Genomic DNA, 25,408 nt, shown 5'->3' on the forward strand with positions numbered 1-25,408 from the left:
TTTAAAAGACGATTGCCTAACAGGCATTAAGTGAGACACATAGGACTGTGTAAATATTTTAGCTGGAATAGGGGATTTTTTTTTTTTTTTGAAACGTCTGAGCCAAATATTGCATTAAATCCGAAAACAGTGGCAAACTGATTAGCAGTCATTGCCAGCTTCGTGCTTCGCCAATGATGCCTGTAGCCAAGAATAGATACCAGAATCCAACCGCCGGTTTAGGTTGTGTGTTTTAAAATAACTTTCCATCCTTTTCTTTCTTCTCCTTAGGACTTTCCATCTTTTTTTTTTTTTCCTAATTTCTTCATGGTTTATCTAGATGTAAACACTCCCCAGAGCAGAAAATTACGGTTAATGTGACTAACCCGTAGCGGCCGAAAAGGGAACGTGGGCCCAGGGGTCAGAGACTTTGCGGAAGGCTTGCAGCTGTCCTGGTAGAGCCATGTGGAGACAGGTTGCTTTCTGCTAATGGGGCTTATGTATCTTAATCACTGGTCTCTTTGTAGCCAGCGATTGCACTGCTGGAAGGAAATAGTCCTAAGATCAGCATTGCTCCCTATTCCCCTTACTGATTTCCTTGAATCGCACAGAGGCAGGGCTGTTGCCTTCAAATTTATATGTGTGAGAGAATCTGTCACTTAATTTTAGTAAAAAGTACCATGTATAAGCGTTATGATTCCGGAGCAGGTGTTTGGTTTTTTTGTTTGTTTGTTTGTTTTTTATTTAAGCATTTCTACGGGGAAACCATTTTCCTGATTTGAGCAATGGGCAGGATGTATTGCTTGACCACAAATATGATTTCTGTGAGAATAAGGCATACTACCCAGTGGGGCTTTGCTCTGATTCTACCAGCAACCTCTTAATTTTCACTACTTGATTGGTTGTCTGAAAATGTAGGTTCTCTCTCTCTTCTCCAGAAATGGCTTGAATCTTAATCACGTGTCCAGACCATTTGATACTGTTGCTTCGCAAGTCTGAGCCTCTTTAAATAATGTGTTTATAATTATATAAACGTGTATCTCAGAAATTTGAGTGTTTAATGTAAAAATGCCTGTACATTTTCCCCCACCACCATTCAGATAACTCCATTGGTGTTGGGAATAATGTGACTTACATTCAAATTAAATAGGGCATGGATGGCTTTCCAAAAAGGCGGCTTTCATGTGCAGGCCCCAAACCTCACCTTATGTTGTGGTTAATCCCAGATTATTTTGTATCAACTTTTGTATGTCACCAGTTACTGTCACCTTTGAGTAAACTCCCTCAAAGCATGGATGACCATGATCTCACTGTTTTCCATTCTAGAGTGTAAGCACTTCAAATGCAGAGACCACAGCCACCGTGTTACAGGGACAGGCACGATTCTAGCTTACGTGTAGCCAGCCACCTCTGCAAAGCGGACAGAAGGCACGATTTTACTTTCAAAAATCTCTCTCCTTCATCTCTCCCATTTTGGTACAATCTGTGTTGTACCAAAAGCAGTTTGGTACCATGTGTATCAAGAACCCTAACAACGTTCTTCCTGTTTTACCCGTAATTCCACTTCTCAAATCTATCCTAAATAAGCAGTCTTAAACAGAGTAGGTTTCTATGGGCACCGATGCGACCTGAGCCTGATGGACTTTAAGAATAAGGTAGAAGGGACTTTACTGTTCCACTCCAGGGGCACTAATAGATAAACTAGGGTGCATCCACTCAGTGAAATTTGATATGGCTGTCAAACGCAGCGCTTGTGAATTCTGTGAAATAATATGAGAAAGTATGCGTGATATCTTTAATAGGATAAAGGTACGTAAATTTCTGTATCAAATAAAAGTGTTTAAAAATAATGTATAAAGGCAATCCTTATAAAATTATGGATAGGAGTGTGCGATACAGAGGCCAAGACACTTAAAAAAAGGTATCCAAGTATTAAACGGTAACTGTTCTTGGTCAAGGTATCATGAATGACTTTTTCCTACTTTTTTTTTTTTTTGGTAAATGTTTTTCACAATTATTTATGTGTGTTGGCTTCATGATACTTTTTAGGAGGGACTTGCTGCTCTCCTCCCCAAGATGAGTTCCCTGGTCCTTCAGATGCTCAGGAACTTTGTGTTTGGGGCTGCTTGCCTGAGGCTTCCCATTAATCCAGCTACCTGGAGATCAGAACCTTGCTGAATGTGCCTTTTTCTTCCATATAACACAACTTTCCCCGTCTATTGCTTGAAATCCCTAGCCTTTTCATTCCAGTCTGAGAAAGAAATTTATACCAAGGTGTTAATGAATTCTTCTTTGATAGTGTTTTCTTTTTTAACTAATATATATTCATGTCTGAAGAGATCTTCTGGAGTTAACATCTTCAGTTCAAGGGAAAGCTTCCGATGGTGATGATTTTCATGGGAATCCTGGGAAGGGGTATTTTTAAATAAACGGATGGATCGCTTAACACCCTATAAATCAAGTCATGCCCAATCCATCTATATTTAGACCTAGTCATGGGTAGGTGATTAATGAATATTTTTCATACTGATGTTTCAAAGACCAAGGCTGCGTCTATAACCACATAATCATCGCAGTGCAAATTCTGACTCAGCTGTGATGTGTGACAGGAGGTACTTTTGAATAGTGCTTTAGACAATTCCGTGCAAAGGCTGTGGTCAGTGGCCCAGCTTCGCAAAGTCTTTCCAAAAGTCCTAAAGTATGTTGGCATGTCCTCACTTGGCCCTGTCACTTCTGCTTAAATTTTTTCATGGAGAAGACTCATGATCATGGGACAGTAAGGTAAATTTGATCTTGGGCAGCCTCCCTCTGTGAAGTGAATCAGCATCATGGGACGCCCCTGGGCTCAAGCTTCCTGGTGGGTTTATTTTTACACAACATTCCTCTGGGGAAAGGGGCACCCACTCTTGATCAGAGTAGCTCTGGACAGTGCCTTCTGGGATGGAAGGATTTTCTTCGTTGTGCTATTCTTTCGCTAGCTTCACTTCTTAAACAAGTCTGTCTCTACTTACCTAGAACCTGTCTCTACTTACCTCACCCCTCCCCAATCTGGCTTCCTCCTTCCATCCTCCGGGTCCTGAAACTGCCTTTGAGAAGACCAGAGACCTCCATGTTGCTAGAATCAGTGGTCACGTCTCTGTCTTCTACTTGACGTTTCAACAGAACTGCACAGAGATAACTACTCTTTTTTTTTTTCTTGCAATGCTGGGATCCTCTCAGATCATGTGATTCCACACCCCTACTTTTCTATCCAGCTGCTCATCTCCATCCTTTGCTGGCCTCTCCTCCACTGCCTGTGTGCCCCAGCGTTTGTCCTGCAACCTCCTCTCCAGCTACATTCTTCTATCCCAGCCTTGCGGCCTAAGCTACAGGCTTTTATATATAGTGTGAGTACCTAATTAACATCTCAAACTTAACATGTCCTAAATAACACTCTTGGTTTCCCTCAAACTTACTCATGGCTCTCTCCCTTACTCTGGTCAAGTCTCTAGCCGAATATCCTCACAGACTTTTCCTGACCACTGTATTTAAAATGACAAGCCTCCTACTTCTTTGGTACCTTGTGACCTCATTTCCCCAATCAGGGTAGTTCCAGCTCCTTTGAATCCAGTTCCTTGAAGCCAGTTCCTTTGAATCAAGACCTAGCCACAGGACACTGAAGATCTGGGAAGAAGAACAGCTCTATGTCCCTGAGGTCCAGTTATACAATCTATTACTACTTAATTTATCCCAAGGGACCTATGCACTGCTGTCATGCTTTACTTTTACTCATTATAATTCCTCTTTCTGAAACTACTTCCCTCTTCCTTCATTCTCCTTGGCTGGCTGGCTAACTCCTTCTGACCCTTGCAATTGAACTCATAAGTTATCTATTTTGGAGAACCTTCCCTGGCCACCACCTCCCAACCCCAATCTGAGTTGAAAGCCCCTACCCAGGGTCCCATGACACTGCACTATATTACAGTTTGTTGATTCCCTTGTCTGTCTCTGTTTCTAGATTCTTATGAACATTTTTAGAGGAGAGATGACCAATAGGTCTGGTTAGTTTGCCTCTCAACATTTAGCACAGTGCCCTAGTGCAGATACTCAATATTTTGAGTGCATGAATATTTGTGTAACCCATGTGTATGCATAGTAGGGCTAGAAACCACCCTGTCTCCTGTGATCTAAGGACAATTTACTTCAAAATCCCATCTCTGTAGAAAAACAAAGCTATCTGTAAGATTTGACAGAAAGAGGATCGGAGGGGTGCATGAGGGCACCTCTACCTCCTTGTAAGTGGTCTTTGTTCTGTGCGAGGTCCAAACTCAGTGTAAAACTCAGCCCCTTCTTTAGTAGTCACAGCCCATGCTCACAGCAAACACTGTGAGTTCAGGAGGCTTTACTGAAACTATGGGGGTGCCCCAGAGGCCAGACATCACCAATTCATTTATTCCTTTCTTTCTATCCTTTCCCTGTATCCATCTGTCCTTCTGAAAGAGACCCAAACTCTTCTTCCTTTGTTATGAAAGACAGCATCCCATTTCCCTGAAGCCAGAATCTCTAACACCCACCCAAGCCCTCATCTGGGGGTGGTGGGATGCTTGACCCCAAGAATTAATCAAAGATTTTTGTTTCTAATAACAACTATTTCCTGTCTAAGAATTCTGAATTTAACTTTTGAGATTTAAAAACACCTGTATCTCATATCTGAATGAAGGAATGTAAATGAAAATGGCATGATATCCAGTTTACTTGTGTTTTCTCTAGCCCCTACATCCATCTACGTGAATTATATATTTACACATAAAGGTATATATTTTTCGTGTATCTGTGTGTATATACATGTCTGGGTATGTATGTGTGATACTAGAGCCAAATGCTATCAAGGTACTAAGAACTGTACTGCATATGTGGTGTATAAGACCTCCCTCCACTCATTTGGTAATGTATTCAATTATTTAGCAAATACTCAATGAGTAGCTTCTGTGGGCTAGACATTATAGTAGATGCTGGGGAGAGAATAATATGCAAAATAACCCTGTTTCTGCCTAACAAGAGTGATGGTCAATCATGAGAGTTATAATTACAAAGGAGAAGTATAACGTATACAGTGCTACGAGACTGTAACAGAAGAGACCTCATTAGTATAGAGTGGAGGGTTGAGAAGAAATACTGATGAAGTGACCTTTGAGCTGAGATCAAAACAATGACTGACCACTAACTAGGCCTGGTACTAGGGGTAGAAGAGAATGTCATTGGTGAAGGAACACACTGATGGTGGGAGGGAACTGATCATGTTTGAGGAACTGGGAGAGGACTATGTGGCTAGAGCACAGAGTGTGGCCAGGACATAGAGTGAGCCAGCCTATGAAGGGCCTTGGAAGGACCAATCTGTAGGAGTAATGGAAGCCACTGTCAGGCTTAAGCAGGGGATTGGTATACTCCGATGTGTATTTTATAAAGATCACTGACTTCACTGTGAGGAACAAATCAGAAGGAGGCAAGGGTAGCTGTGGGAAGACCAGGTAAGAAGGTACTGAGGCAGCCTGGTGGGGAGTAACAGATTCAAGAGCTCTTTTGGGGGTGAAACGATGGTCTAGACGTGTCACCTTGGGAGACACAATCCTGGTGGTGGTTACTGCAGCGTTTACCTGCATGAGATTTTCTTGAAGTAGAGAGGATAGCATGAGAAGAAAAGAAATGGTAAAGAACTTTCACATTTAATGGTTGAATACAGAAGGATGAGGCTGCAAAGGAGACAGGATGGTCAGAGGTAGGAGGAAAGCCAGGAGCGGGGGGCACAGAGCTAGGGGACAAAGCATTTCAGGAAGCGCAAGTGTTCAACAGAGTGGAATCCTGCTGGGTGCTGGGCAGTGAGCCAAGATGAGATTAAAAAGCAAAAAAATCACAAAAGGGTACTGCCGGTAGGATGGGTTCCTTGGTGACTTGAGAGCATTTTCTCCATGTCATCATAGGGGTGAGGTGAATTTCAATGGGTTTGGAAGTGCACTGTGAGTGAGAAATAGAAAAAGTGAGCCTAAGCAATTTGTAAAAGATGGTTTGACTGTGAAAGGGATTAGGGTATTTATAACATAATGATTTATTTACTAAGCACATAAATATTAGGAATGTCAACGTAATTCAGAGAGTTTGTGGGATGGTTGTTATTGTTTCCTTGTTACTGGAAATGAAAGGAGTAAAGCCACGTGCAATATGCTATCTAGCTGGGCTTAGCAGTGTTTGAGTATTTCACACGGGTAAAGAATATTGCAGATAGCAGTTTACTGCCCAATATACAAAGGGCTTTTTATGTATGTTTCATTTAGTCCTCATGAAATTTTATATATCAAGAATCTAAGAGTCAGAGACGTATTTAATAACTTTCCCAGTCAGTAAAGGGTATGGAAAACAAAGAAATAAATGTGTCTTTAGATGAAGAGTACTTCAAGAAAGACGATTTTCTGAAGTCTTGGTTGTTGATGATACCATCAACAACTGGTACTGCAGTTACACTCACATACGTAAGCATTATACCACAAGAAGAGACCAAAGCTTTTGTTTGAAATTTTTTTCAAAGTTAGCAAATTCTTTGTCTTGGTAGCATTTGTCTTAAGTCTAATTATTTATTTAATGGGTCTTTTACTTTGATAACATTTACTGGTACCTTTTGAAGACAAATGTGTTTGATTTCTCAAGTACAAGTGTATTGCAAACTCATTTCCCACTTCAGATCCATGGTTTAATAAAGACAACTGTTGAAGACATAGTCACATCTAAGAGTTGAAAAATCACTCTACCTTGCAAAAAAAGAGCACAAGTAGGACATTCTTCACTTATCTGCTCATTATGGTTCCCGTTTAAGACTCAGAGTTTCTAATTAGCTTTTTAAAAAAATGGCTTTATTGAGATAGAATCACATTCCACATAATCCACCCATTTAAAATGTACAATTTAATGATTTCTGGTGTGTTCACAGGGTCGTGCAACCATCACCACAAACAATTTTAGAACATTTTCATTACTCCAAAAAGAAACTTCATCACGCCCTCCATCTCTCCATCCTTCCCTCCTCCCCCAGCCCCAGGCAACCGTGATCTACTTTCTGTCTCTCTCCGTTTGCTTATTCTGGACATTTCGTATAAATGGAATCATACAGTACACAGTTCTTTGTGATGGGCTTCCTCCTCAGCGTAATGTTCTAATCGGCTTCTGACGCATAAACCCTGTGTAGTCACAGACGCAAAGCGCACTGGTGTGGGTCAGTCCACCTGGGAGCTACCTTCTTCTGAGGTAACGTTCTGAGCCACGTACCAGGCATTTAAGGCCTACGGTTTTACTCCTAATACCTAGTTGCCCAGCCAAGTTTTCTGAGCACTCTGGATACGGATTTTTTCCTTTGGATGAATACAGTCACTAAGAGGAATGATTTAGATGTAGTAATTAAATCAGCTGAATTCCCAAACAAAGGGTAAAGAATGAAAAATGAAAACACCTTTGATTACATACACACACACACACACACACACACACACACACACACACACCAGGGCCATTTATGTACCGTGTCTGATTCAAGCCCAGAAATTTGGCTTTAGGGGGACTCTTCAGCTGAATGTGTCTAACAGTCCCCTATGGAATATAATCGACATAAGTCTCTTCTGGAGTAGATTTTCTGTTTCCCTCACCCCAAGGATTTTCCTCTGATACCACTTACCACTCGCCATGCTAAGCCTTAAAATGCCCCCCATATTTAACATCAGAGCTCAGGAACTTGAAATGGGCATTTTTTATTTCAAGCTTTTATCATTTGTGTTTGACTTAAATCAACTTGAAGTCTTCCTTCATGTAGCCTTAAAAAAAAATGTGGGAAAAATAACCACAAAATAGTACACTCTCTTTTGTGCCTAACTTTACTAACCAAAGTTTTAAAATTCTTAATATTTTACTAGTTTTATATATAATTTTCCCCTTCCATAGAAATCCCTGAATTGTAGCCGGCCAAAAGCTGTTTTCATTTTACTGTTTTAATGCATTGGATTTAATGTAATTCCCTAGCCATTCAGTTCAAGGCCAATACCATGAGAAAGAACTGTGTAAGTTTATTGTGCTAATTATGCACTTTTGATTTCTGAATTTTGTTTTTAGTTTCTTTTGATAAAAGTGTGTTTTGGGGTAGAAACCTAAAAGCTCTCTCTTTCTTTGTGTGTGTGTGTGTGCGCACGTGTGTGTTTCACATGGAAAGCACTAAGAAGGACACTATACTGTCCTCGTGTTACTAAAAAGAGACATTGGAGTACAGCATGTTACTATGGAAGGTAATGACTCACTATGTTTGCATGCAGTTCGTATTACTAGAAACAGAAATTGCTACGTGCCCTACCCATTAGCAAACTGTTGTTGGTGACCGATTCACTACGATGTCTGAGGGCAGAGATTTTAGTCTGTTTTTTGTCACTGGTATATCCTCAGTATCAAGGACAAGCTGTGGCTCGTAGTTGGTATACATGGGGATAGTTGGTGAATTGATGTATTTGTTGAGTGAATTCCTTGAGGATAAACGCCTCAACCCAGCATTCTGTGCCCTTTAGATCTGACTCTGATTGGTATCTCTCACGTAAACCCCACTGATAAACCTAAACATTTGCTTTAGTCACAGTTCCGTATGTTGCTGCAACGATCCTCTATTGTGGTCCTGGAAGCTTGGGGCTTTTGGAAAGGATGGACATCTTGTAAAACTGAGGGAGAGTAGAACTGGCACAGAACCATGGAGGGTGTGAGGTAGGAGTTAGGAAAGCAGAGGAGAATTCCAGACTGAAAAAGCAGAGTCCAGATAAATCTCTCTTTTCCTCTAAAACTGTATTCTGACTCCACTAAGCCCACAGGTCCTTCAACTTAGAGAAACATGCTCCATGTTCTAAAAACTGCCCATGGACATTTGAGCAATTAAACATGTTTTAGGTTTTGATTAATTATATCTGGGCCTTGCCTCTGTATCATTGTAACCTACCTGTGCTTTTTAAGTGGTGCCAACAAACTTTATTTCTTTTTTTTTTTATATTATGTTAGTCACCATACAGTACATCCCTAGTTTTTGATCTAAAGTTCCATGATTCATTACTTGCGTATAACACCCAGTGCACCATGCAATACGTGCCCTCCTTAATAACAAACTTTATTTCTTGTTCTTAGGGGTCAAAATAAAAACGCAGACAACCACCTATGGCCTTAACAGTCTAATACCAAATCTTAAAACACTCAAGGCCCTATCTTTCATGAAAATGCTTTACAAGCACTTAACTTTTCAATGAATTAAAATAACTCTCATATCTAGTATCTATTATTCCATTATGTTTTGGTTTTCCATATTTAATCTATCTCTCACGATGACCATTTAGTAGCTAACTTCAGGAATCAATATATTTTTAATTCTGCCAAAAATGTAATAGATAATGAGAAAGCGAATGTAGGTGACTTTGGCTTTAAACATTGGAACTCCTGGCACAGCCTGTGTCCAAGGCAACCTTGGTGGTCCAGCGACATTGAATACCCGCCCTCCGGTTGGACAATAAAGGACATTTGTGGATTTGCCAGTGACCTCTCTCCTTTGTGCACCGCTGATCTCCGGTGTCATCATTAATTAGTCTTCAGGTCTCCCATTTGTCTGCCAGCAAGCATCTCGGATAAGCGCGGGAATAAGGGGGAGCAGGCGAGCTGCCTGGCCATGGGAACGCACGACTGTGCCGAGACCCCCCGGTGGGTCGGTCAGAGGGCAGCCCTCGGCTCTGATCACGGAGAGACGTTTCACTCTAACAGGCCACGTGGGAGGCTGGGCCTGTTAGGGTGCAGAGAGGACCTCTGAGCACAGCAGGGGAGCGGCTCTCGTGCACACCAGCTCAGCCGCCTAGGGCTCTTGCTTCATACTTGCTTCGTGTTTCTCGGGAGTGTCTTCAGGGAATCCTAACAGTGGGTGGTACAACTTCAGCAGGGGAACAGAAATTATTGTTCCTGTGTTCTAAACAGGAGATTTGCACGGGGCACATTTCTGTAAATATGGTGCGTGGCCTTTGTAGTCACTGATTCTCAGCCATGACTTCCTTGGCGTTCTGGTTGTGGCGTGTTTCCTGACCAGTTTTACTAAATCACAGAAATAACAATCTTTGTGAGGCCCCTTGCCAGTGCCAGGCACTGTGCAAACCATTTTATGGGCATTATCTCACTTAATTCTGATTTCTTATCAGTCAGGGGGCCCCATCTTGCAGATGAGGGAGACAAGTCACAGCTGAGCCCAGGTAGGACTCTTGATCCAAGCACAAGCCTTTACCATACCCCCCAGGGCCTCATAAAATCTGAGCTATTTGATGGACCCCATGGGGTCCATCACCATAGCCAGGACAAAGGGAGAACCACAATGATCAATCTTTTTAATTTAGGTAGAAGTGGAGGTTTTGCTTTTGTTGTTGGGGGAAAAAAGCTCTGCCTTGGGCTTTGCTTTGGCTAGGGAGAAGCACACTTCAACAAATTATTGTCTCGGGTTCAATTATGTCCTATTACCAAAGGTCAGGCATGCCCTACCATGTATTATTTGTGTTTGTGAAAAACAGTTCTCTATAAATGGAATTGTTGGAATTTGAATGTAGTAGAGGGCTAGTTAAAGGATTTAAAACATTCTCCCAATTTATATCGTAAGAAAATCCAGCTTTCTTTTAAACGTGGCTACCTGTGTTCTCAGAATCATAGCTGTATATCATCAGGAAAGCTCATGTGGCCATGAAAGTTCATGGGGAAAAAATCCCAATTCTTGAAAGCAGACATCTTCCAAAGTTTTTCTGACCAATCTGCTGCTTCTAGGCCTACCCTCAGAATGAGCCAGTCTGGAGGATCATGTTGGCTACTTTGCTTGTGCCTTGCGGCATTAAGTCGTAGACGTTTGGGGAGGTCTTTAGAAGACACTGAGCCCTTTCAAATCAGCTCGGGACAATCACAGTGTTTCAGAGTGCAGACTGGGACCCTTGTTGTACCTCTCCTAGAAAGGGGGGAAAGAGGGGAAAGATGAGGAGGTCACACTGTACTCCTGGAAAGCCCACTCTGAGTTTGAGTCAACATTGCTAATTTTCTTTTGACCTTCCTTAACATAAGAATGTAGTTAAGATGAGGAAATCATATGCTTTTGGCCAGCCATGCATGGAACTCTCTAGAGAAGTTTGGGGACAAGTAAATGAAACCTGCATGGTGGCTTCGGAGGGATTAATATGACTACACAAATAAATATGATTAAAGGTAAATCATAAATACCATACAGAAGGTACTAGAGAAATTTGAAGGCTGCAAAAGCTTTGGATTGGAAAGGGCTTCTTGGTGGTGGCAGCACTTCAGGGAGACTTGTTAGGATGAGTGGGGTTTTGTCAAATGCAGTGGTAAGTACGTAGGAGATATGAGCAGGTTAGGTGGAGAACCACACCAATGTGGATGTGGAAGTGGGAATATTGACTGACGTCATTTGGAAACATTGCAGAATTTTGGTTTGGTTGGTCAGATCTATGTGGGAAATAGAGCCGAAACGTAGAAATGGTACCATGACAACAAGGACCCGGAGTTTGAATTTAATTAGCAAAGAGCACCCATTCATGGTTTTATCTTGCCTTATATCTTCTCTACTTTGTTTTTAGTGAATGATTCTGCCTTGTAATTCACACGGACCAAAGAATACGTAACAAGCCTCAGAGTTCACCCTTAATCATCTCTCCCTTAGAACCACAAAAAGATCACACTTTCCACTCTTCCCCATCTCAGTAAATGGCACTTCCAGCCATTCCCACTGTGATGGTGAACCATGGGTTAGGGTGGTTTCCATATCACCAAATCAGACCTGGCTGATTTGGGGGGGGGGGGGTGTGATTGTCAAAGAAGCACTGTATTATAAGTTACATATTATATATGAGAAATTATCAATCTATTTGTAAATTCTATCTGAAGTAAATCACATGGAAAACAATTTCACATGTTAGGGGAGTATTAATGGGAAGGGCGGGTGAATGGGAGGTGGGAAGCGAGAGATGCAGACCTCCCTGAACTGGTCTGGCCCCTCCTGCTGGCATGTGGGTGGTTCCAGGCAACTCGGACGCCTGGGAATTTCTGCAAAATCTGTTTCAAGCTCTATTTCTGGAGTATGAATCTGAAGAGGATCAGGGCCTTAAATTTCCTGGGAATTCGGTACTTTTTGCCTCCACTAATTCTTGAGAGACCAAAAGCATAATACTTCTGTCCCCAGCCAGAGGTTTTTCTGCATCTCTAAAAGGAAAGGTGAAGGTGGTGCATTTCTTTGTTCCTGAAGAAAGGTTTGGAGTAAGCTAACTATGTTTGTTTGTGTGTGTTTCTGTTTTTGTTTTTTTTCCCCTGGAATTTAGATAAACCATGATTGGGAAGGATTTTGCAGTTAATACTGAAGAGCATAGCACACAGCACAAGCTCAGCAAACACATTGTCTTAAGGAAATCTAATTCCAAACTTTTCTTCACAGCAAGTGAGAAACAGATGATGGTGGTATGCAAGGAATCACCGAAGGAGTATCTCCAGCCTTTCAAGGACAAACTAGAAGAGTTCTTCCAGAAAGGTAGGGAACAACGTCAGCTGCGCCTACACGGAGCTCTGCAACAACCCCCATTCATCAGATCTTTCCCTGAGGCCCACCGCCCCTTGCATCCCTGCTGACCCCCAGCAGTTCCAGTGATTCCACCAGTCCACCTTCCCATCATGGTTATGTGCTCAGTGTAGATAGAATTGTTCTGCTACTTTCATATCACCTTTCAAATCCTTTTTTAATATGTCAAATCCTTTAGCGTTATTCCTGTTCTTGTAAACTTTTTGAGGGAAGACTTTGTCTCTTCATGGAGCTCAAGGGGATCCTCAGTACATGTTATCTGATAAACGACGTAGGTCCAGAGCTTATATGCTCATGCCTTTCGGACTTGTGGTCAGCCTGAACAGGTGGATGGTGACCCTAACCCTGGTTTGTCAGCACAGCGTCTTGGAGACTTGTGTTGTAGTTTTTATTCCTTTTCCGAACAGAAAATCGGGACCAGTTGACTGCCACACATCCAGTCATTTGGCACTCATTAGCCTTTTGGGGTCGGTAGATGGAAGTGATATGCATGAAACTCAGTGCATCGATGCACTTATTTAGAAATCGTACGAAGTTATGTTCCTTCCTCCATGATTTTGGCAGGAGTAGGGAGCTTTGGTTGATCTCTGTTAGTGAACATGCGAGTTTAATGCCTTTTGGGTATTCCCTATTCTAATTTGTCAAATCCAGTTTACGACATGAAACAAAAATAAGTGTGGGCACAAACTTGCAGTTACAAGTAAGTCGTGGGAATGTATTGTACAGCATGGTGGCTATAGTTAATACTGTATTGTATATTTGAAAGTTGCTAAGAGAGTAGATCTTAAAAGTTCTCATCACAAGAAAAAAATGTTGTAACTATGTGTGGTGAGGGATGTTAGCTAGCTTTACTGTGATGATCATTTTGCAATATATACATAAATGATCTTGTTGTGCACCTGAAACTAATATGTTATATGTCAATTATATCAATAAAAAAAGCATGGGTAGTTAGAGGGAGCTTTTGTCTTTGCTAGAAAGTCAGAGGAAATACATGTAGGAACCTTTGGGGAAGTATCAACATGCTCTTTCTATTTATTAATAAGGCCACATGATACCACATCATCAACAAAAGACCATTTAAGCAGGGTGAATCCATAAAGTATGGCCAAACCACCTTGGGAATTGGCAGGAAGATTCTCAGTCCATGAGTCAGAGGAACTCCGTTCCATCTGTTCCTTTGGTGCAGAGATCATTGTTCCCTCCTCCTTGATGAGGGCTTGTTTGTGTTGAAGCGGAAGTCAGAAGTTCTCTCTTGGCCACGGCTGAACCTCATATGTGACGGAAGCAATGTCATCCAACAAAGTGCCATCTTAAGAGCGGTGATCCTACCCCTCATGTGTTATGTGACTAAGATTAGGTATGGTTTATATGTGACTTATGAAAGTTGATACATTGCTTTAGGGTTATGCCAGGTAAATGTAACCTAAATGGCCTGAAGAAAAAACATGGAGGATTTCTTTTGGTGACCCCCAATTTATCATTTCTGCTTTTGGCATATGTAGAATTAACTTGAAATGAAGCTCATATGTACTTAGATTTTGTTTTCATTATTATTATTCTATATCTGGAAAATTCTGCCCTGTGTATATGTAGGTATTACCAGCCTGTCTCTTATAATGGCCTTATTCTCCTTTCTCTTGGAACCAGCTAGCATCCTAAACCTTATATTGCAAATCTTAATTTTTGTTGTTGTTGGAAAAAAGAGAAAGTACAAATAGATTTAGAACCTTCAAAATCTTCAGTGCCTTAGAAAAGGAATTTGCAAATCCCTGTTTGGGGTTATGTGTTTGCTTTCTCTGTTAGGTTTCTCAAGAAACTTCTGGGCTGTTCCAAAAGAGGAAATTAGGTTGAGGCAAACTGGACCTTATGACAGTCAGGCAGGGTGTGGCCACAATAAGATGTTCTAGGAAAACCCTACAGCAGTGATTCTCAACATGGCTGTAGACTAGAATCACCCGGAGGAGATTTTCTAAACATTTTGTTACCCAGGCGGAACTCTAGACATCCCATCAGCATCTCTGGGAGTGGGATCAAGCATTAGCATTTTTTATTTCCTCCCCAGGTGACTCCAGTGTGCAGCCTGGGTTGAGAACCTCTGTTGTCCAGCTTAGGTCACCATTCAGAGTGTCTTCAAAGATGTTTATTCAGGGGCGCCTGGCTGGCTCAGTTGATGGCGCATGACTCTTACTCTTAGGGTTGTGAGTTCAAGCCCCATGTTGGGCATGGAGCCTACTTAAACTAAAAAAAAAAAAAAAAGTGTTTATTCAAGAGCCTGCTGTACGTCAGGGACTCCTTTGTTCCACTCAGGAACTGTCTTACTGGGAAAAGATCTCCAACTGAAGAAAGGAGGCAGTTCTCCCTGAACCAACGTAGTGAAAGGAAGATGGGAAGGACATTAGAAATAACCTCAAATCATGCTTAAGACCAAAACAGCTAAAGCAAAGCACAAAAAGAATTGAAAGGAAAGCTACCATTTGTACAGGATTTTAAAATATAAAAATAAAATGTAATATTGTTGGAATCTTAAACGTTCCAAATATCATGTGGTGAAAGGAGCCACTGTTGAAATAGCCCGTTACTGTCATCTTACTACTTGACTGAGTTGGTCAAAAGTCAGTCTAGAATTGGACCGTCCAGTGTAAATGGCAGGCGCTACCCACCTGAAGCTGTTGATTAATTGCAGTGTGAGATCACACAGTGCATTGTGAAGACTTAGTGTGAAAAAACACAAAATATTTCGATTTTTTATATTGATTATACCATAAGGTGGTATTTTGAATACACTGGGTTTTAAGATAAGATGTTATTATTAATATTAATTTACCTATTTCTTTTAGTTTCTAAGCATGGCTACTAGAAAATTTAAAATGATATATGTGGTTCACAATATATTTCTAGTGGTCAGTACTAGTCTAGACACATGGTCTCTTGGCCTTTTTCATCTCATTCCTTCACTCCCCTCTTCACGTTCTTGCCCAGCTCGGAGCCCAGGTTACTGGAATGCCGTTTCCAGAGCTAGCCCTCCCCACTTTTGCTCCGGTGCTGACCGTTGTTTGGTTCACAGTTCGGGGTGGGTGCTTAACTGAAGGAGATGACAGCGTGCCACCTCATCAGGCTGCTCCTGTGTGGCTCGCCAGGTGGGGCTTTGCCATGCTGCAGAGTATACAAATGGACTATCTCTTGGCTACTGTGGAGCTCTAAACAGCAGCACCTTTTTTATGTAGCTGTGTCACGGAAGGAGTGATTTTCGTTCCACAATAAATATGCAGTATAACATGGCAGTCATACAATTTGAAGTGTAGGTTCTCGTCTAAAGATGCCATTCATTGTAAGAAACATCATTATTACAAGTCCTACTAAAAGAGAAAAACTGTTGGCAATTAAACCACAACGTGGCATAGACGATAAGATGTACCCCCAAAGCAGGTGCTGACATATGAAAATTCCATCAAGTTTGAAGTTGACGTAATATGGTACCATAATGAAGCATATAGGATCAGGGAGAAGGAATGCCTAACATTTCCAGGTAAGTCAGGGAAGACTTTGAACAAAGGAGATGCTTTTGTTCAGATTTGACCCCCCTCCCCCCCAATAAAAGGTCAAAATACTGATAGTGACGGCAGTGACGGTGGATCAGTGGATGATAGCTCATATTCGCAGAGTGCTGCTGCACCCCAGACACTTCGGGAAGATGATCTTCTTTCTTGTTTAGTCCTCATGACAGCCCTCTGGAATCAGCACTATTATCACCCTGTTGTACAGACGAGGAAATTGAGGATTAGGAATTCTCAGCAGACAGGTTACGAAGGGCATTCCAGGCGGAGGACAACACCGCAAATCTTGGGATGAAAGACATGAAGTATTTGGGGAATGGCAAGAGACTTGGCATGGCTAGATCACAGGGCATATGGGAAGAACACAAGACCAAAAAGGGGAGGAGAATCACAATAGGACTTGCTAAACAATCTGAACTTTGTCTTGCGGGCAACAGGGAGCTTTTGAAAAGTAGTATGTATGGGAGTGACGTGGTCACTTTGGGTTTGTTTTGTTTTGGTGCATGGGATCCTTTTGCTTTGTGTTGTTAAAAAATGCATTATAACCAAGAGCAATATAAAGAAGACTTGGAATAGTAAAAGACGGGGAGGTAGTCTGTCAAGTTATTCTCCGGTAGTCCAGGCAAATAATGTTAAGAGCAAAAGCAATCACAGAAAACTAACAAAGGAAGGGACCTATTTATAAAGCTTTTAAGGATTACAGGACTAGATGACCCAACTGAAATGCGGAAATGAGAGCAAAGGGTCACTCCCCTTTTTCTTGCTTGGATAACTGGCATGATACTGAAGAGGAGAACCAGATTTGGGACTGAAAGCAATGCAGGAAACCTTAAACACACTGATTTGACATATGAATGAGACACCTGGGTAGAGACATTGGGTTTATGAGAAAGCACTGGACGAGACTACCGTCTCATAGAGGGTAGAAGTTCAAGTCATAGGAATGAATGAGAAAGCCGAAAGAAAGGGTGTAAAATGAGAACTTGTAGTAGCATTAGAGTTTTTAAGCACAGGATATAATATAATAACCATAACTGAGAAAAGCTACTTCCATACTTTCATAATATTTGAGTATTTGGCAGGAAAGCTAGTTTTCTTTTAGAAGTCTTATCACTCATAAAGTCTTAAGCAATTGAGTTCTTTATTCCTGAGAAGTCACACACATGCGTGGTGACTCAGTTGTTTCACATTTAGGCTAATTTTTGTATGAGCTGCAATTCAGTTCTTCTAACAATCATGATGATTTAATTTTTCTTTTGTAAATCATATCCTGTTGCCACACTCAAGTAGAGATGATGTGTTTGTCCTTGTGTCAACCTTCCCTTCTCAGAATGCCCTTAAATAGTTACTTGACCAAACTGTGGTACTTGTTTTTAACTAATTTCATTTCCTGGGCAGAATAGAAAGTAATTTTAAGGGCTCCATCTTTCAGAGTTACAATCCATGGTATCTAAGCCTTTTTCCATACATGGTTTTTCTTTCCCACAGTAGGCTCTTGTTGATTCCAATTTATAGCTCAGTTCAGAGTAACCTTGTGCAGGCATTCTTTGAGCTCGTGTTTTCCCACCCTCAGATCAAACATAGTCATAATGATATGGCCTTCAAAAGTGTGATGCTCACATTAAAAGTCCCCATAAACATGGCAGGGACCCTGTAATTGAAAGAAGGCGCAGAGCAACTGATTAGATCCCAGGTATAGATCTTGTAGGTGGTCTTTGCGTGCTGTTAAATTGGTCATTTGTATTTATAGCTTTGGCAGGGAGGGCTGAACCTAAACTGGTGCTAATGCCAGCACTCCCCCACACTCGGCCCCATCTCATTCTGCGTCCGTTTTAGCTGCATCCATGCGTGGAACCAAATCACAATGAGTCTGGATGACCCGAGCTAGTCCTAGTTCCTCAAACTCTCCTCCGAGGTCCTTTGACCAGATGAGATCAGACGTATTCTTTATGTCAAGAAACTTTTCTAGTACAAAGTAAATAGATAAATTTATAAAACTAAAAAACAGACAAAACAACAACTCTGATTTCCCACACTGAATGCAAAAACGATCACCTAAATAGCTGACTACCCCATGACAGCTGAGACTGTCTGGTCCTATTCACTCTCTCATCCCGACATCATGGAGGCTCAGCCCATATTCGGTGTAATAATTATTTGTGGAAATAATGAACAAACAGGCTTGTATATCTTATGAAGTACCTGGAGGCTTTTTTCTTTTTTCTCCTCTGTGAGTTTCCTGTTTAAATTCTTTCAGAGCTGGTAAATCATGCCAGAACTTGGTGCGGTCCACTTTTGGTCTATAATGCATATCTGTGGTCAAACCTCCTAGATATCAAAACATCTTTCTATGTCACAAATATGCATATAATCCCTTCTTAATAAATACTTAGATTAGATTGACAAGGTACATACTGAACCTCAAACTCTAGACTGATCTCTTCAACCCCCAGCATATTCAAGCTTTAAGCTTACAGAGAACAGGAAGGACCAATGATCTGGACGGTGTAACCTGTGAGAAGCAATAATTCTTACATATTTTACAGAGCTTGAGGAAGGAAGAACTCTGGCTGGGGGAATGCGTGCTCTCTGTGGGACAAACCATCTTCTTGAACACCTCACTTTCCAAAAAAGACCAGCAGAGCTAGCTCCAAATAACTTCAAATGGTCAAAAATTAAGATAGTCTGTTGTGATTTCTGGGTCACTGAAATAACACAGCGGTGGTCTTTGGAAAGTGAAGCTACTATTTTATCAAAGATTTATTAAGTAGAGTCTTTTCTGAAAGGGTTAGTTTGAATCGGTTTATTTTGTTTTTTTTTTTCCTTACCAGAAATTTCTACAAAGAGTACAATTCCCCCCCCCATCCCCAAGTTATCTTCTCTCTCCCTCTCTCCCCTTCCTTCGTGCCCTCTTTCCTCCCTGTCTCTTCCTCTGTTCTTTCCCTTCCTACTCACCCTCCCCTTAATATCTTTAATTTACTCAATTTTTCTTTTTTGGCCAAACATCCAATAAGTTGTCTTTCCAAAAACTCTAGTTCTCTTTTTCTTTTCCTTTCTTTCCAATGAAAATTTCAGGAGAAGAAGAAAAATGTCTAAATTAATTTTGTGTGTGTATAAAACTGATATAAGTACCTGGAAAAAATTATACCCACCCACCCCCCAAAGAAAGAAAACTACAGATCAATCTCACTGTAGTTTTAAGTTTTGTTTTGTTTTTTAAGATTTTATTTATTTATCTGACAGAGAGAGACAGTGAGAGAGGGAGCACAAACAAGAGGGAGAAGCAGGCCTCCCGCCAAGCAGGGATCCCGATGCGGGGCTCGATCCCAGGATTCTGGGATCATGACCTGGGCTGAAGGCAGACGCTTAATGGCTGAGCCACCCAGGTACCCCAAAGATTAAGACAATGGCACATTTCATGACCAAATGGAGTTTATTCCTACAATGTAAAGATGATAGGATATTGGGAATTCTATTAACATAACTCATCACTGTTAGAGCTCTAACAAGAAAACACCTATGATCATCTCTTTCAATGCTAAAAAAAAGGCACAAAATTCAACATCAATTTTCCATTTAAAGCTGGATAAGACATCAAGTGCCATATACTTCCTTATTATAATAAGAATTAATGTGTCAGCCTCAGATTTGCAACTCCTATCATAGACAGAAGATCAGTGTATCCAATATATAAGAGCTCCAAGACATTGTTAAGAAATAAGACCAATATTCAGTACAAAGGCAAATAATATGAATAGTGACAGAAACTGCTTTTCAAACGTATGAGAAGGTGCCACTCTCAAATAAAAGAAGTGCAAAAGAAATTACATTGAAATTCCATTTTCCGTTTATAAGATTGGCCAAGTTACAAAAGGTAGATAACGAACTCTGTTGGCGGTGTCATACCGTAAACCCCTGTCCTCCGTTGCTTATCAAGTATAAACTGTTACAATCCGTGTGGAGGTCTATTTAGCCATATCTATTAAAGTTACATATGCATCTGCCTTTTGATTCTCAGTTCTACTTCTAGATGCAAACCCTCAGATGCTTACACACGCAAAGTGATTTCGATACCATGCTACTTCTTGAGACATTGATGGTAGCAGCAAAAGATTGGTGACAACCTCAATGATCATCAATAAGGAAATTGGCAAGGTATGGTACTTCCATACAATGGAATACTAAGCATCTGCTTAAAAAACTGAGGAAAGTCTTTATGCATTGACATGGAAGAACATCTAGGGTATGTTTTAAGTGGAAGACAAGGGTCGGAAGACCCAGTATAAGTAAAGAAGAAGAAGAAGAAAAATGGATACTGCTTAACAAAAATCTCTGAGGGCAAATAGAGAACTAATCTGGGACTGATATTTATCTGGTTCTTACCATATCAACCATGCAGGTTGTCTGTCCTGTTTCGTTGGTACCCAGGCTTTTGTTAAATAGTTAGAATATTACCCCTGTAAATGACCAGGCAGGTTCATTATCGAGTGGGTAGAAAATGGATGGATGGGGTTCAGAAATGACATGCAGACTTTCCATAAATCTTTTAAAATCAATGTGTACCTCTTCAAAAAATTAAACTAATTTTTTAAAACAACTTTCTGTGATACTTTGCACTTATATTTTTTTCTTTCAAGACTGCTTCTCCCTTCAAGTTTTCCTACTGTGGTACCAAGTGGGGTCCCTTAGCCTGCGAAACCTAGCCCTTCATGTTCAGTTTCCAAGGAATCAGTAATTAAATGCTCTTATTCACAGCCTCTTTCCCTCCACTGAAGACGGGGATGGACCACTTAGAAGGAAATTTGAGGGCCTTTTTTGTATTTTCCTTCTCTCATGAAAGGAGAGCCAGATCTATGAGCTAGTACCTTGGCTTTCTTTCCTAACGGTCTCCTCCTCAACACCCTTCCACAGCAGCTCTGGACACTGGAATCCGCCCAGCCTATGTGCACGCATGCACACACACGTCGATTGCCATCACTCATTTTGCTCATGGCAGTCATGCTCTTATGATGACTCTAACTGAAAAGTCCAGGAAGAGGCCTCTTTCCTCGAATATGTAGGGCGTTTCACTTTTCCCTCATCTTTTGTCTCCTGTTCCCATAGTCCTGTTGTCCATTACATCTGGGTCCTCTTACCTCACCATTACGTAGATAATCTTAGGTCTTTCGACGAACTCTTTCCTGAACATACAGTGAGAGTGTAGGGATCTACATTTCAGATGACCCTGACACAGGCCACCTTCTGAACGTAACCACAGGGTAGTGCCAGTTCTCATTCATTTTTATCTGAAGAGGATTTTCAGGATCTGACCTCTCCTATGGATGCATGTATTTTAAGCCTTATCTGTAATTTTTGAAAGAAAGGCTTTGTCTACCGTTTTTTAAGCAGTGTCTCAGAACTACGTGTTACGTGGAAGAGAGGTGAGTGGTGGCTTGGTTTGGAGAGAAGCGTAGGACGAGTATTAACTCTTACTGGTCTCTGGAGCAGCAGCTAGTTAGACGGACGTGCGCATGCGTGCGCGCACATGTGCCGGCTGCAACAGCTCCAAGCTTAGGAGACCAAGTTGCTGCGTCATATGACTAGGGGGCGTTAATAAGTACAGTCTGTTATTTTTAGAGCATGATTATTATCCCACCCCTGCCTGCTGTGAGAAACACCAGTTGGTTGAAGGTCTCCCTCAAGTGTTCAGTTCAGACAGGGAGTTGGGAGGATGCTTCCAACAGCTGAAACACAGTGCTTCCCTTAATCCCCGCGGCAGTTCTTTGAAGCTGATTTTGTTATTACTGACTTTCCAGATAAGGAAACTGTGAGGATTTCAGTAACTTACTCAAGGTCAGTGTGATCTCGGTGCCAATGTTGATACTGTGCCATCCTAATAACTTGGAAAATCACTCCTTTTCTCTGGGTACCAAGACCCTAGGGCCTAACTAGAAGTAACTATTTTCTCTCACCATCTAAATGAGAAAAATACGAGAGGAGCAGACTTGCCTGCCATAGCTCACCCCCGAGGGGCTCCTGTTCCTGGAGTCCTGATAGAAGCCCTCATTCTACCTTCCCCAGCAGCAGCAACAAGAAGTGTCATCTGTGCTTTGGAAAGAATTGTGGTGACAAGTAGTTAAGTATTTTATGGAATCAGCCTCGAGCTCTGCATTCTTGCATAATAGCTATTTTCATGATAAATTGCTTCATGTAATTGTTGGCACGGCGGCCACTTCCTCTCTGGATTCTTGACAACTATCAGCAAGGTTTTAATCAGTGATTGATTGCAGTTGCCATCACGTGACTTCTCTTTGAATTACTCAGTTGGTGTCGTCTTCATGCTGGAAGAACTTGACACCTATACTGCCTTCTGGGAATTGTTTTGCAGAATACGTATCATATAATATGTGATTTTGCAGATAATGTATGACTCTGGAAGGATCTCTTCGTTCTTTCAAATATACACGTCTGTTTTTTCTGCTGAGTCAGCTTTGCTGTGGAAGCATGGTGGCAGCGCTCGTAGGAGCCCAGGACTGAATGAGATCAGACCATGTGTGGGGGGCATTTAGCACAGAGCCTGGCTCTATTTGTCAGCACCTGCTGCTTGTGTTACATTTTCAGTCATTTTATCACAGTCTTATCAGATGGTTCAGAGAGGGGAGCTCAGAAAGTCAATCACAGAAGTATTACTTTCTCCGCGGTGTGAATAGCTGCAGTTCGAATTCAAACGACACTCAATAAATAATTCCAGTGAGAAGTCTTAAGTACTAGAAGGAAGATCAAGTTCATCTTGTCCATCTCCTCTAAAAGTAAGCCAGAAGCAATGGTTTTCTACAGGATTGTATTCTTTCACCATTAAAATATTTTTTTAAGTGTAAATATAATTTCTGTAGTTACATCTTATTGATGGAAAGCATTTAAATAATTCCATGAAAGATGGCATGCCTTATGGCTCTCATGCCATGGCTACCCCCAGTCAACAACATTACCACCTAGTGGCCACCGGGTTGCACTGCAAACACATGATCCTTGAGACCCACAGAGTCCTAGTACCTTGTCTCAGTGGCTAAAAGTGACTGAAGATGACAGTAAATACCACTAGAGTAAATGACTTTATCTTTGATAACTGTTAATTACCGGAACTTCAAATTTTGTTTTATAGCAGATGGGAGAATTGTGAGACTTTGAAATGTTGCAAGCTGAGGCTAGAGAACGTGATCATTTAATTTTTTTAACCCTTTTACTGATCTTTTGAATTGAGACGAAATATATCTACCTTTCTCTACTAGTTTTTATATTTAGGTTTTGATTGGTTTCTACTATTTTTCACCTGAAAGTTAAGAATGTGCATTTGAGTAGATCAAAACGGATAAACAATGTTTTTTTCACTATAGGAAATATGCAATGTCAATTCATGTCTTTTCATAAAGTTAGCAAAACTTGAGTGCTTAGCTGATCCTTGACAGCACATCCTTTCTCCACTTCCGAGTCTGGCACCAGGAGCTTTGTTATTTATCATTTTCCCTCTCCCCCTAACATCTACCAACTTGTTGACATTCAAATTATTCATTGAAACCATCTGCCTACTGAGCTCATCTCACCATCCCAGTTCCTTGCTGAAATAAATGAAATATGGAGTAATTGTAATCATTCTAGGGAAGTGGAATATATTCAAATAGGTAATGTAGGACTCCCCTAAAAAATCTGAATTGCTATTCTTCCCAGGAGGGCACTCTTCTTCCCTTACCGTCTTCCCTTCGGTTTCATGATTCCAGGATTAAGCCTCGTTGCTAACATGATATATGTGCGTGATTATCTGCTTTCTTAAATGTAAGCTTCCTCTGGCATTGGTTCCCAGTTTGTACTCATGGCTGCGGCATTAATTGTAATTGGTCTGAGCTTCGTGTGGTGAAATAGGCTCCGACATATTGCCAGCAATTAATGGAGCTAGATAGTCCTGGGTAAGATTCAAGGGATGGGTTTTGCATCTCTTTCAGATTATTTTCTTATTTTTTTATTATAATCTCCTGGGAGACTGTAGTGAAAAGAGGGCTGGCTTTAGAATTACACAAACCTGAGTTCAAATCTCTAACTATCTGACCTCGGGGAAACTTATTTTATACAAACAAGGCTTAGTTCTCTCATCCTAAAGACAGATGATAACACCAATACTGTAAAGTTACTGTGAAAATCAAATCAGCTACCATATGTCAGCCGTCCAGTACAATATCCATCATAATCATATGTATAAATATTCTCTGCCTTTCCTTTCCCCTCTCCTTATGGTCCCTTGTGCTTTGATGTGACTTATTTCTTAAGCCAAGTCAGATTTAGTTTCATCTACGATACTTTGTTGACCATGGATCCTTTTACCATACTCGCAAAGATATAGCTGTTCAAACTGTTCATTAAATATTAATTCAGGTCTTATTATGTTCTAGGCACGGTGCTACTTGTTACTGGGGCAGGATGAGTAAAATGAACACAACTTTGCCTCTGGAATTTATATTTGCTCGCAGAGATTATAGCCTGTTGGCATTAGAAATCCATAGGGTGTATTCTGATTATCTCTTGCTATATAACAAACCACTTCAAAATTTGATAGCTTAAATCAACTATGTATGGCTATCTACCATAGTTCTGTGCGTCATCTAGACTGAACTGAGTTGTTCTTGTCCTGGGTCTCCGTGAGGTTGGAGTCAGAAGGTGGCTGGTTTTAGAATCATCTGATGACTTCTTCATGCACATGTCCGGATCCTGGGCTGGGATGGATGGCACAGGTGGGGGTTGGCTGGACCTCTGAATCCATGCAACCTCTCCGCATGGCTTGGGTTTCTTCACAGCATAGTGGTCTCCAGGTAGTTAGACTGACTTATGTAGTGGCTAACTCTTTCCAGGGAAAATGTTCCAAGAAAAGGGAAGCAGAAACTTCCAACCCTCTTAAAGTCTAGGGATAAGATATCGTGTCACTTTTGGTCAAAGAAGTCACAAGCCAGCCCAGTTGCAAGGGAGCGGAGCAATAGACACCACCTCTCAGCGGAGAACAATGCCTATGTCCAAAGAAGGAAAGATTTGATGGTAGCAATCCTGGAGATAAGCTACTGCCATGTTTAATTGATGGTTCCTCGGTTTCATGGCCCTTGATACCTAGACTCTTAACTAGTAGATTCTGGCTTTTATTTGACTTAGTCTGTCAGGACTTGCAAAGCTGACCATTAGTGCTTGCCCTAGGAAAAGGCATCATTGTTGTCTT

The 25,408-nt window shown here is 41.2% G+C and overlaps 1 protein-coding gene across 2 annotated transcripts in view; it reads left to right on the forward strand.

Moving 5' to 3' along the window:
* Positions 1 to 25,408, forward strand: part of FMN1 (formin 1) — a 403,510-nt gene that overhangs the window by 289,573 nt on the left and 88,529 nt on the right. For both annotated transcript variants that reach the window (XM_087859297.1, XM_045815793.2), the window contains one exon: positions 12,479 to 12,571. In XM_087859297.1, coding sequence (XP_087715423.1) covers positions 12,479 to 12,571 — 93 coding nt within the window. The remainder of the gene's footprint in view (positions 1 to 12,478; positions 12,572 to 25,408) is intronic.

The sequence above is a fragment of the Ursus americanus genome, chromosome 36 (assembly GCF_024610735.1).
Source record: "Ursus americanus isolate L20-20 chromosome 36, mUrsAme1.1.p, whole genome shotgun sequence".
Classification (NCBI taxonomy): domain Eukaryota; kingdom Metazoa; phylum Chordata; class Mammalia; order Carnivora; family Ursidae; genus Ursus; species Ursus americanus.